This window comes from Sinocyclocheilus anshuiensis, unplaced genomic scaffold (assembly GCF_001515605.1).
Source record: "Sinocyclocheilus anshuiensis isolate Anshui unplaced genomic scaffold, SAMN03320099.WGS_v1.1 scaffold68, whole genome shotgun sequence".
Lineage (NCBI taxonomy): Eukaryota > Metazoa > Chordata > Actinopteri > Cypriniformes > Cyprinidae > Sinocyclocheilus > Sinocyclocheilus anshuiensis.
This window is the reverse complement of record NW_015555741.1, coordinates 352,885-366,832: the sequence shown is the minus strand read 5'-3', so window position 1 is coordinate 366,832 and position 13,948 is coordinate 352,885. Positions and strand designations below refer to the sequence as shown.

Here is a 13,948-nt window from a genome sequence, read left to right as displayed (position 1 = left end):
AAAAGTACAATTGCAGGGTATTTTTATTAAGCACATAAATATGTAAATGTATTTGTAGTATACGTAGCATGAAATAAATGTATTTCAAATATATTTTAGTATTTTTTTTTAGGGAAGGTTAGATTATTCATCCAGGGTTAGGTGATAATATTACCATGATCAACACACAGAAACGTAACAAGGACATTGGTAAAATAGTCCATATGGTTCAATCGTAATTTTACGAAGCTACGAGAATACTTTTTGTGCGCAAAGAAAACTTATTCAACAATTCTTCTCCCCGAGTTACCGTCTTTTGCCATTTTGGAGAGTAGGCTACCCCAGAACATAATCAACATAATGAGCATTGTTTATGGTCAGCATGCGCACGCTGTCTACTGAATGTAAACAACGCTGATTACATTCTGGGGTACTCTCCAAAATGGCGGAAGACGGTAACTCTGGGGAGAAGAATTGCTGAATAAATTGTTATTATTGTTTTCTTTGCACACAAAAAGTATTCTCGTAGCTTCGTAAAATTACGGTTGAACCCCTGATGTCACATGGACTATTTTACCGATCTCCTTGCTACGTTTCTGTGCGTTGATCGTTGTAATTACATTGCTGTCTATGGAGGGTCAGAGAGCTCTCAGATTTCATCAAAAATATCTTAATTTGTGTTCCGAAGATGAACGAAGATCTTACGGGTTTGGAACGACATGAGGGTGAGTAATTAATGACAGAATTTTCATTTTTGGGTGAACTATCGCTTTAATAAAACACAATCTAATAGGTAGAAAATGAAATTCCATTGTTAGTTTCTGGTCGGAGCTGTATCCCTTCTATACACATCCGTTATGTAGGCAGGGTTGGATGTAAAGGAGGGGTTAGATATGGTGATGATGGTGGTAAAGTGGGCCGGGCCTCGCGCAGCTGAGTCCCATCTGACGCTCGGGTGAGCGCATTTAACATGATTGATCCGCTAATAGGACAGAAGAGCAGACGCACAACTTCAGCTTTAAATCTACCCACGGTTCCTCTTTCCTCGTTTTTTTTCCACTTCAACTCAAACGAGCTTGATGTGAGCCAGGAGGGGAAAAAACTCCAAAAATCACCTCCTTTCCCTTCTGTCACCCGCACAGAGCACCTCTCACCTTTACTTTCGGATTGTGGCTTTAACTCACGGCTTCACTGGGCACAAACGACACCAGATTCTCTTCTGCAACTTTAACGCACACCAGGGACAAAATCACCGACAGGGAAACAGTTTTTTTAATTTTTCTGGCACAAAGAAGCGTTAAAGTTACACAATGAGTCTGAAGTCAGATTCAGAGACGAACACCAGTGTTTCATTAGAGGAGGAGGTAAGAGAAATAAACTCTTTTGGTAAACAAACTTCATTTAGTGAAGTTCAAGTCTCTGACGGCGGATGACTGTGGAAAACTGTTTTGGCGTTTGACATTACGATTAAAACTCGTGTGAGGCGTTTGAGGAAAAGAGTTTGGTGTGGAAAAGCTTCGAGAGGAATGTGGAGTCTGTTGATGATTAATCTTAAAGTTGGCATTGAAATATGACTCACCTGATGTGAGACACACTCTCGTGTGACTGTGGAAAAAGTTTAAAGCCAGATTTAACAAGAAAATGTTTCGGTGGGTGTTCTTGTAAACTTTTTTTTTTTTTTTTTTTCTCTCCAAGTTTTTCATTCTCATGGTTGCGTTAAAGACGCGCAAACAGTGACGTACTGAACGTGGGTCTGCAAGAGATGGTTATTACATTTTTATTTTTTTTTAAATGTTAACTTTTAGTGTTTTTTTTTTTTTTATATTTTTTTATTTTATTTTTCAATGTGGGTCAAAAGTATTGTCGGTGTTTTTGGGTTTAGTTTATATGCATACATGCATACAAAAAAAATATTCCTAAAAATATTAATTTGCATAGACTCGTAAGTATTTTTTATTTTTTTCTAAACCGCAATTTTTTGGTATTTGTGACATCCATTGTGGATGTCATCTCTGACTTATTGAAGCGTTGTTTTAATTTAGAGTTTGATTAATTTTAACTTCAGATGCAACAAGACAGCTATTTAATTGTGTAAATAGAATTCTAATTAAATTGTGTTTTTTGTTATTATTAATAATAATAATAATAATAATAATAATAATAATAATAATAATAATAATAATAATAATAATAATAATAATAATTTATGCATTTGTTTTTTTTGTTTTTGTGCGGCTTATCTTTAATTTAGCCTTTTAATTTAAAATGAGTATTCCAGCAGTTGCAGTAAATTGAGTGAAAGAAACAAATGAATCTATATAGAAGCCTTTCTTCTATATAGGCCTTAAGTCTTATTTTTAGCAATATTCTACACTAGTTTCTCTGCTCTTAAGTGTAGATGTCACCTCTGACCTCTTGTAGAGGCATTTCCTGCAGTTCAGTGTATTATTTTACTGGCTTAAGACCTTACAAGGCAGTTTGCAAACGCTCCTGTCAGAACACATCAGACTTGAGCAGGTTTTTTACATTAAAGCGAGAAGTTAGTGAGGATCATTGTGTAAATGGTGCAGTTTGAGTTGAGTGGATGGGGTGGGAGTTGTGTCCTGTCATTGTTACCGGGCAGCACTGGGTCAGAGCGTTTGGTGTGGCCTGTTCGGATTGTTCATTGTGTTCAACCTGCAATAATTAGGACAGGGGTTTCCTCCCTCTGTGCCTTGAACCGGTCGCTCACATCCCCAAACATGCCCTTTGTTTCTGTCCTGCTAAACCTGCATCCCGTTTTTCTGACCGCCGACAGAATCAACTGTTTATTTAGGTTATTAAGTGGCACATTGTCCATTATTTGTGTTTGTGGAGTGTTTATTCCTTTTTGATTAAATTCCTGTTGTTGATTTACCCTCTCAGCTGCTGTCAGCGCTTGAGCACTGCACTCGTGTTTCAGGAACACTGAGGATAACCAGAAAGTTTCTGCTGAGGGGTTTTAAACTGACACGAGTCTGAACTCTGCGACTGCTTTCCCCTGCAGCCGTTCCGCCGCTCGCTCCTCTGAGCCACTCAGGAAATGACGGGATTGATGTACTGATGTATTGGTGGAAATGATGTGTAGAAATCTAAGTGATGGACGTTTGTCCAGTTATACACTCATGATTGGCTGTTTTAGCGCTTCAATGACCCGACACATTATTTTTAGTGGTGGTACCACGTATTTTGTGCACTGTGGTGTTCAATTCTTGTACCATGGCATTTGATACTTCAAAGAATACCATGACACAAAAAAATTGTTGTTTTGACATTTTTAGCACAGAATTAAAAATGACTCCTACTTATGAGCATGTCTGGGTCATATAAAAAATGTGAAATTTTACATTATAAAAATCCTTATTAATTAAAAACTGCCTTTTTTTGCGTTGTGACATTTTCATAGTTTCGCCTTCTCCTCCGCCTTCTCCTCCTCCTCCTTCTCCTCCTCCTCCTCCTTCTCCTCCTCCTCCTTCTTCTCCTTCTCCTTCTCCTTCTCCTTCTTCTCCTCCTCCTCCTCCTTCTCCAGGAAAAAAGTGCTGTTTCACTGAAAATCTGCACTGAGAATAATTGTTGTTGATTATTATTATTATTATTATTATTATTATTATTATTATTATACAGGACCAATGACTGTTTTATTGACAATCTTTACTGAGATAATAGGAATTGTGGAACTCGGTGGAAATTAATGATGTTTTTTTTAATTCTATGGGAGGGATAAATTATGGTTTCATTAACTGCACCAATATAATAGGAATTACAAAACGGGAGAATTTAATTCTTATACATTTTAACTCTAATACAGGACAAACTTCTATACTTTGAGAATCTGCATTAAAAATATGAAGAATAAAATGAATTGCGTAATTAAAGAATGCAGGATAAAACTGGCCAAACAGTGTTTGAGAAAATTGTTAATATCACAATAAGGAAGGGGAACAAAAGAGCCTTTTTTTTTTTTTTTTGATTAAACTATATTTTTAAAAATCTTGTTTCTTTTAGTTCTGTGGTAAAATGTGAGCTGGACATTGTTTTTTGTGAGGTTCACCCAAAACCCAGGGTCTTTCAGATTACGGTTGTTCACCTCTGAAGCGTTTGGAGAATGTGGTTGGTTAGGATGAACCAAAGTTCTCTCTTCCTTTTCCGTAAAAGGTCATAGCACACTGTGTCCTTCCTCCAATCTTTCTCTTCTCCCCTCTAGATCTGTATAGAGTTGCTACATCTGTTTTTAAATGCTCACTGCTTTTTGAGTAACTCTAGAAGCTGTGATACTTAATTTGTTGGATAAAACGTGTCGAGTTTTCCAAGGTCGAGTGTCGGTTTTCTGTTCATTCTTCAATTATTTATTTATTTATTTTTTTTTATTTGATCGGCCTTTGCTCTCTCTGTTCACTGTAATATCATTTGATCCATCCTGTTAATTTGTCGAGTTAAATGAGATTTTCCACCTTCCACTCACATTGGAGCAATAATGCTGTCCGCGCCCTGCAGAAGTTTCTGCATCCATGCTTCGGGTCACACACACCTGATCACCACGCACACACTTCTGCTCACTAAACTAACATGATCTCATGATTTTGATCTGAACTAATTCAGTCTCTGATAGCAAATGCTGCAGACAAACGGGGAGACTCTGACACAATAGGAAGGGACAGAGACAGTCCAAGGTAGCTCTAAATCGTTCCTATTTTTCTCCTTTTCAGGTGCACATTTATAAGACCATACATGGCACTCATTAGGTCAGAGGTCACTGCATTTTGTGTCATTTGTTTGCTGATGTCATTTAGGCATTTCCCTGTTCTAGGTACGAACGCTATTTGTCAGCGGGCTGCCTGTCGACATCAAACCACGTGAGCTTTACCTGCTGTTCAGACCCTTCAAGGTAAGAGACATCAGCCGAAATAAAAAAAAAAAAGCTGGGAGTTTTGTTAGTCCACATTTTTCTGGATGTGGTGATTTGATTTAAAAAAAATTGATTGGAGTTCAATTTTTCTTTAGTTTAATTTGTCCTTTTTATTAAACAGGGATATGAAGGATCTCTCATAAAACTGACCTCAAAACAGGTAAAGTTGAATTTCCTTTTAGAGTGATGATGATGATGATGATTACTCCCAATTTAAAGACCACACAGATGGATTAATCTAACAAATGTCCGGTTCATATTTAAATTTACACTTTTTTTTTTTTTACCATTTTATTATACTCAATAATAGTAATAATAATAATAATAGAGTATAATTATTTTATTTCTCTCTCTGTGTTAGGTGTATCATCTACATCTATTTATATTTATATATATATATTTTGCGCGCGCATATATATATTTTGGCGAAAATGTGTATGTAATAGGAGACCGTTAAAAAACATTTTATCACATGTAATATGTATGCGAAAAAGAAAAAAAAAACTTTCATATGAAGAAATAAAATGAGACCGTTAAAGGCTATTTTTATTACATGTAATGTGGCAAAGAAACTTAAACCTATATATAAAGATACTTTTTTTTAATTCTTTTTTTTTTAACTAATTTCTTTATTGTTTCGGGGTTCTTTATTTGTCGGGTATTACATATGATATTTTTTTAGCACATGTATATAATATACTTGTAATTTAACTTGTACTTTCATTTGAATTAATATTTAATAAAGCTCATCAATATTAATTAATTAAAAAAAAGTTAATTGTTTTGATTTTGGGGTGAAATAGTACATTCTTAACAATTTTATTTTAAGAGATTTTTCTGCTTTTTAGTTGCATTTCTGTCTGTGTTTGTCCATCTGATGTGTTTCTTTCCATTCTCTAGCCTGTGGGGTTTGTCACGTTTGACAGCCGGTCTGGGGCTGAAGCGGCCAAGAATGCTTTGAACGTAAGTAATGTGGTCCGTCAGTAAGCTGAAGTGATGGCAACTTTTAATTATTCATAAAACTGCCTGTGCTTTGTCCTCCAAACTTTGCTCTTAAAAGTCTGACTCGGATGCTGCTCTCCTCTCTTCGGGGGCGAAGTTTCACTTGGTCCCTAAGAAAAGTTCCATGATGTCATGCGTTTCATGCACGTACTTTGGGAATCAGTGCACTTGTGCTGCTGTTCTGTTTATGGACGTGTTGATTGATTTGTGTGTTGTATGAAGAATAATTAGACTCGATTCAGTTGAAAACGTCAACCCTACCTCATCTGTTCTCAGGGTATCCGCTTTGACCCAGAGAGCCCTCAAACGCTGCGTCTGGAGTTTGCTAAAGCCAACACGAAGATGGCGAAGAGTAAACTGATGGCCACGCCAAACCCTTCCAACCTGCACCCAGCTCTAGGTGCGCACTTCATCGCTAGAGACCCATGTGAGTAAAACTGTGGGCTTAAGCCCCGTCCACACCGCAGAACATGATGCTGTCCAGTAGTTCTTAGTTTGGGGTTAAAATACTTAATATTCAGGAATATTATCAATTTGAAGACATTGACCCTCAGGTGAGAACAAAGCATACACTAGTGTCATTATTCAGCTCACTTCAGTTTATTTTGTAGCTGCTTTATAGCTGAGTAAAATTTTCACATTTGATGAATTGAACTCATCTCAATTCAACTGAATTGAATCAACATTGAACTTAACTGAATAATGACCGTATTTCCATCTGTATAGCTGCTTATAGCTAAATTGAATTTATTTCATAATTGATAAACTACAGTTCTTAATCTGAACTGACTTGAGCTGAATAATGACACTATTGTCTTTTTAGAGCTGCAGATTTTGGGTTGGTCTCATATTTGAATGTTTGCTTTGCATCATTGATTGTTACTTTCCTGTTTATTACTGTGAAGCTGCTTTGAAACAATGTCTGTTGTGTAAAGCGCTATTAAAAAGTTGACTTGCTGTAAGTGGTGATTCATCTTCCTAGCGTTTGGTTCCGTGTGTGATGCTCAGATGTGTGTGTGATTCTGTAGATGACCTGACGGGCGCAGCACTGATCCCTGCGTCTCCTGAGGCGTGGGCTCCGTATCCCCTCTACACCACTGAACTGACCCCAGGCCTGCCTCACGCCGCCTTCACCTACCCCGCTGCTGCTGCTGCTGCCGCAGCCCTGCACGCCCAGGTGAGGGATCAACCGGTGTGTGCCCTCTCTTCCTTCACTCTGTCACGGTCTCTCTGCTTTTTCTGTCCAGTGTGACGTCGCCAGAGCTCGTTGATCCTTACTTCCGTTAGTTTGTACAGGAAGCACATTCTGTGGTTGTGAATTTGTAGCATTCATAATTCTAAATGAGTCGCTAACTCCATATCAACATAAATGTTGAAAGAAAGCCCTTTCACGTCAGTTCTATTGCTTTGCGTAAGGGATTGTGGGTAAAGCCCAAGGGTTTTTTTTTATTTTTTTTTTGGGTTTTGATCTTATTTTAATTGAATTTTTTTTCTTTAGAATTTAATTTGGCTTTACAGAAATAAACAATACACTTAAATATTTTAAATGTGTGTATTTATACATTTTTAATTTATTAAATTAAAATTATTTAGAATCTTTATTTTGAATCTTATGAATTTGATTTTGTATTGTAGATGTTTAATGCAATCTCTTGAATTTTTCTTACATTTAGAAGATATTTACTTGTAATTATATAATAATAATAATAATTATATATATATATATATATATATAAATTCATTCTGGCACTCTCACACACTTGCATTCTCCTTTCACATACATTTCTACTCTCTCACACGCAGACGTTCTTTTACATGCATACATTTTTACCTTTTTTGGTATCCATTACTTCCTGTTTAAGCAGGAAGTCACTCTCAGACCAGAATATACATGTGCAAGACGTGCTCCGTACTTCCTCACAATTTTACAATGATGCTATTCAAAGTCATCCTGTTTTCTTTTCAAGTACATATTTTAAGTTTTTAATTTTAAAATATCATTATGTACACAGATCTGTAGAACACACAGGTTACAAGTGTTATGATACTGGTTTTTCATTCTGGCACTCTCACACACTTGCATTCTCCTTTCACATACATTTCTACTCTCTCACACGCAGACGTTCTTTTACATGCATACATTTTTACCTTTTTTGGTATCCATTACTTCCTGTTTAAGCAGGAAGTCACTCTCAGACCAGAATATACATGTGCAAGACGTGCTCCGTACTTCCTCACAATTTCACAAGGATGCGCTCTGTTACTGGCCAAACTAACCTTGAACAAACAAATATATGCAACATGAAGCAACTGCACAAAACAAAAACATCAGAAGGGCTGAATTAATATTTTATTGCTCATATTTTTTTTTTCCCTTTATTATTATTATTTATTATTATTAGTGTTTTATTACCTTAAATATATGTAGCCTATGTCTGCACTATGACTGGAAGCTGTACTGGAAGCTCCTGACACCAAGACGAATTCCGTGTGTGTGTGTATAAACACTTGGCAATAAAGCTCTTTCTGATTCTGATGAAAATGCAAATTCAATCTCTGAAACCAGGTGATAGAGGCTCTTTACACTTAGTGAAAATAGCAGTATTTTTTAGTGATATCATATGCTATTTACTCTAAGTGCAAATAGCTATAGATTATATTTAGCCTATAGCCTACTATGTTAATATAGCAGGGTATTCTGCTAATTACTTATTACAAATAGTGGCAATTATCTGCACCTCAGCATTGTAATGCATTATAAAATGGTATGCAATAATAACTTGAGTGTAAATTTTAATTTAAATTATTAAATGGATGCCACTATTGGGACAAAAGCCCTCCCTACACCTACCCTAACCCTACCCGATACTTTATTTTCAACTTTTTCATTTTTATTAAAAATAAATGCTTTTCTGATGTTATTTGAAAAGGGAGAAAAAAAAAGTTCGGCAAAAGGCAGATTCGAACCTGGGTCGATCACGTCAAAAGAAGTATGATACAAACTTTAACATCTGCGCCACTGAATTTGACAATTGCTAATTGTCTTTTGTAATGACTAGCCCAATCGCACGTTGATGGGTGGAATTAGTGTAAGCCTCTACCAACAAGGTGGGCTATTTGCACTTAGTGTAAATAGACACTCCGATTTTTTTATTTTTTTTATATTATTCCCAACAGTTAAAGTTGCCCACAGAAAAAACGGGGTGCTGCTGCAGCACCCAGCACACACACTTCCCGTGCCTATGCTGTCTGGTACAGTATTCTCTGCTTGCACGACTATTCTCTCCTCTTTGTGTCCGTCGTCTTATTCTTACAGATAATATATCATGATGATCATTACGTTACCAAATTGCATCCTGTCAGGAATAACCTGCCCTCGCTGTTTTTAACCTGGTCGTTTTTTTTATATATGTATATGTGTGTGTGTACGCACGTACGTATACACGCGCATATATATATATATATATATATATATATATATATATTATACACATTATACACACAGCCGTTCAAAAGTTTGGGATCAGTATGATTTTTAATGGAGTCTCTTGTGCTCCTTGAAATCATTCTAATATGCTGATTTATTATCAGTGCTGGAAACTGTTGTGCTGCTTCATGCGTGTGTTGTTTTTTTGTTTGTTTGTTTTTTTTAAACGCTTTTTCTTCTGGCTTTTATGAATTAAAGTTAAGAACAGCATTCATTTAAAATTTAAAATCTTTTCTAACAATACGAGTCTTTACTATCACTTTTTATCCATTTAACACATCCTTGCTGAATAGAAGTATTCATTACTTTCAAAAAAAGAAATTTACTTACTCCAGACTTTTGAACGTGTCTGTGTGTATATTTTCATAAAAGAATCCTGAAAAAAGTATCACAGGTGCCAAAACACATGACCTGGAGTAATGATGCTGAAAAATCAGCTTTGATCACAGGAATAAATTACATGTTGAAGTATATTAAAATAGAGACTTTTTTTAAAAATTGCAATATTTCACAAAACAACAGTTTTTTTTTTTTTCTTTTTTTTCTGTACTTTTGATCAAATGAATACAGCCTTGATGAGCACAAGAAACTTCGGTAAAAAAAAACTTACTGATCCCAAACTTTTAAACACGTATGTATTTATATTAAGTGCTGGGCAACGATTAATCGCATCCAAAATAAGTTTTTGTTTACATATGTATGTGTATTGTATGTATATATTTATAATATAAATTATATATTTATATTATATATAAATTATGAATATAATTATATACATGTAAATATTTTCTAAATGTATACTGTATGGGTTTCTTTATATATACACATAATAAATATATGCAGTACACACACATTATGTACACAAACTTTTATTTTGGATGCTATTAATTGCAATTCATGGTTACCGTGTGTGTGTGGTATGATATGCAATTTTACACCATAAGTTTTGTGTACTGCACTGTTTCACAAAAATAACATGAGCCTTCATTTCAGTGGCTTGTAGTTCAGTATGCTAACTTTCCCATAATGCACTTGACACGCTCTGGTTAAAACTGGTTTAGCTGCGTCAAGTTGACCCATGGTCAGAGGAGGTGTCAGGGGTCCACTCTGAATATGACCGGTCTGATTACCCAGAATCCCTTTAGAACAGCATTCCTTGACCTGCTAGCGTTGCTGCGAGATCACATCAGAGAAAGCTGTTTTTAATTGCATCGTCGTTGAGTGAATCTGTGCCCAGGGAGGTGCCGGTTAAAGTTTAGCCAAAAAATGGTGTGTGAGCGTTTTTATGATCCATTAAAAGCGGCACATGTTAAAATTCTCCCCCACAAATGCTTTGCCTTGTAGGTTTAAATGGGTAAAAATGAATATTAAAGTGTTTTATGCTCCTCTGGTGATAATGTCATGGTTTATTGTCAGTCTTGCATTGCTAGCTTGAGTTTAATGAAATGTGATTGGTTTTGAAGACTGTGCTGACAGATCAAGTTTATTGATTGGATGGCTAGACTTTGTAGTTGTCATAGCAACACAGTGAGAGCTAAAGGTCATGGATGAAGAGGTTTTACTTCAGTCTCTTGAGACGTACTGCATGTTCACAGGTTCATCAAGCCTTAAATTCAGCTTGTTTGCAATTTTAAGTGTAAGAGAATAAGACTTTATCCAAACAAATTGGAGAGGGAAAGAGAACTGATCCAAACAAATGTTTTACAATCCTGTTTGGAATGGCTGGTTAAGGTTGTAGTGTTTTTTTTCAGGATCGTAAAAGGTTTCATCCTCTGGGTGAGGAGCAGCGAGTGCTAATGGATCCACACGCTAACATTCTCTGCCCAGTGTCACTCTGAGCGGCTTCAGAGAGTTCAACGATCATTTTGAATTTTCCAAAGAATAAATGGATTTTTAATTTTAGTATAATTTATTATTGTTTGTTTTGATATATGATTGTAGTAATAGTTGTTGCAATGGAGGAAAAAATATAAATGAATGAATGTAAATGTACAAAAACGATATACCAGGTTTTGTTTGTGTTGGTTGTTCATGTTTATTTACATATATCCACAAATATTTTATATGGTGTATATACACATTCTACTTCATTTAGATAAATTATGCATTTAAAATAATAATATTATATATGAAATTGTGCAAAACTATATTTAACCTTTTCCCCTCTGTACAAAATATTGTTACATAAAGTCTCCATTATAAAGTACTATTGTCTTGTAAAAACAGAAGGCATACATTTTTATATAAAAAGCTGATAATTTCCTGCTTTTCATAAAATGTGTTTTTATATTCTGTATCCTCCTGACTACCAGGGGAAAAAGTTATGAATTTAGTAAAAAAAAAAAATTGTTTCATAACTTAGTTTAGAGCATAAAAATATCATTTTTGAAATGTTAAACTGTGACATGTAAGGTCACAGAGACATTTGTTAAAATGTAATGTCCTCTGTAGAGGACAAAACTCCATAGCTGGGAGTCGGGAGGACATTAAACTAATAATAACAATGATGCTCTGTATAAAGGTCCTAATCAAATATGAAGAACTTCTAGCCGTCCTGCATGATTTGGCTCAAGGAAATGGTCGTGGAATTCCTTTGGCATGTTTGCATGTAGCTGGGATGACGCAACTATAAGTCTGCAGTCAAACTGCTGGAAGAACCGAGCTCTTGGCTTTCTCTTACTCCACCTTATCCAGAGCTTTCCAACACACACCTGCAGAGTGAGATTACACAGCCTGCGCTCTGCTGGTCAAACCGCTCGACGCCGTGGGAAGCTCGGCGTGAAGGGCTGAAACGGACGTGCCAGGCTGATTGTTGTCGTTCTCTTGCCCTTGGCTGGGGAAGTGGGGGTTTTGGTGTGGTTTGGGAAGGCAGGATGGGAAAGGAGTTAATGTCATCTTGCTGAAAGATGTTTATAGATGCACTGATAAGAGTTTCCTGGTCAGTCAGGTCATTAGCACAGCTCAAACCGGAGCCTGTTGTAGAAATTGCTCTCTTTCTGGTTCTTTTTTGTTTGTCTGTTGTTGCCCCCTACAGTTTTAAGCCTTTTTACACCGTCTTAAAGGTTTGTGAGTGGTTCTTAAATGCCTCTTGGCAGCAACTTTTAGTTTTAGTTGACTTTGTGGTTCTTTTGGGATGTTTAAATTGTTCTGAATGTTAAGCTTGTTTGTTTTAGTTTTATACAGAATAGAAGTATTCATTTATTAATATTGGTATTTATGAGTATAAAGTAGTTTACTGTAGAATAAACATTTGATATAAACTGTAAATAAAAATGTAACTTTTTTTGTATAAATTAGAATGTTGATTATTATAGAATTAAAAACGTATTATCTTGTATTTTTTATGCGTTTTCTTTTATATAAATGTAGAAATGCATTACTTATTTATATTTTATATTGACTTTTTTAATGTTGTTACATTTCAATTTCTTTTTAATAAAACAAGGTAAATATATTTCTTTATATACAACATGCAAGTGATACTTTTAAGAAACAAGATACTTTTAGAAATGTAAATTTGATATTATTATTATTATTATTATTATTATTATAATAATTATATACAAAATTCATTTAAAAAAAATTCTTTACATAAGACTATGCAAATAAAATGTAGTGATGAAGTATTTATAAATGTTAGAAAAATATGAACGTAGTTTTATTATAATATAGATTATACATTTTAATGTTAATTTTTCTTTAAAACAATGCAAATGAAATGTAGTAATGCAGTGTTTATATACATCTATATACATGTGGTGTTACATTTAATAACTAAATTTAATATAATAATAATAATAATAATAATAATAGAAATAATCATACTTATTATTATTATTATTATTATTATTATTATTATTATTATTATTATTTGTGGTCCATTATGTCATGTTGGTCAAGGAGAAGCTTTTGAAATATCAATTTCTCTTGTTCATGTTGTCTGTAGATGCGCTGGTACCCTTCTCCCTCTGAAAGTTCTCAACCGGGCTGGAAGTCACGCCAGTTCTGTTAAATAATCAGTGAGTATCGCTTACTTCACCTCCTGCTTATGCTCACTACTTGATTGTACTCTATGGTTGTAGATGACCGTAAGCTGATGCGCTGTTCTCGTCTCCACAGATGCCATTCATTACCAGACGTTTTGTTTTTGTTTCTCCCTCCTGTTTAAATGAAGGACAACTGGGCTCAGCTTTTAATTTAATCAGATTTATTTAATGGACAATCTAAGCATGAAGGATTGTTTTCCTGGAGGAAGTCTTCTACAAAGCACTCTGAGATGCTGAGGACTCTGACAAACCTCATGGTACTGTCTCCGTTTCCAGAGCTGCGCTTGACGAGCCAATCAGGCGCAGGCGTTCAACATGTCTAGCTGCTCTGATAGATGTTTGTTTTTGAGGTCATCATCCTGCATGCGATAAGGCATGAGTTTTAGAATTCAAACCTTTTCTTTTCCGTCCCAGCCGACCCTAAATGTTTTCAATCTCTTGTTTTTGCAGTTTCTTTGATTTTGTGTGAAAGGTGGAGACCTGACTTTTGATCCTTTTTTTTTTTTTTAT

At 35.2% G+C, this 13,948-nt stretch overlaps 1 protein-coding gene across 2 annotated transcripts; it reads left to right on the top strand.

Moving 5' to 3' along the window:
• Window positions 1–955: 955 nt before the first annotated feature.
• On the top strand, window positions 956–13,647 carry rbpms2a (RNA binding protein, mRNA processing factor 2a). 2 transcript variants are annotated; one of them, XM_016466813.1, is made up of 8 exons: window positions 956–1,343; window positions 4,805–4,882; window positions 5,025–5,063; window positions 5,804–5,866; window positions 6,182–6,332; window positions 6,934–7,097; window positions 13,339–13,411; window positions 13,512–13,647. In XM_016466813.1, exons 1-7 carry the CDS (start codon window positions 1,290–1,292, stop codon window positions 13,402–13,404), a joined length of 615 nt encoding a protein of 204 aa, XP_016322299.1. In that variant the 5' UTR covers window positions 956–1,289; the 3' UTR covers window positions 13,405–13,411; window positions 13,512–13,647. The 2 variants fall into 2 exon arrangements, with proteins under 2 accessions (XP_016322299.1, XP_016322300.1); XM_016466814.1 differs by having other exon boundaries at window positions 957–1,343; window positions 6,934–7,082.
• Window positions 13,648–13,948: the final 301 nt, after the last annotated feature.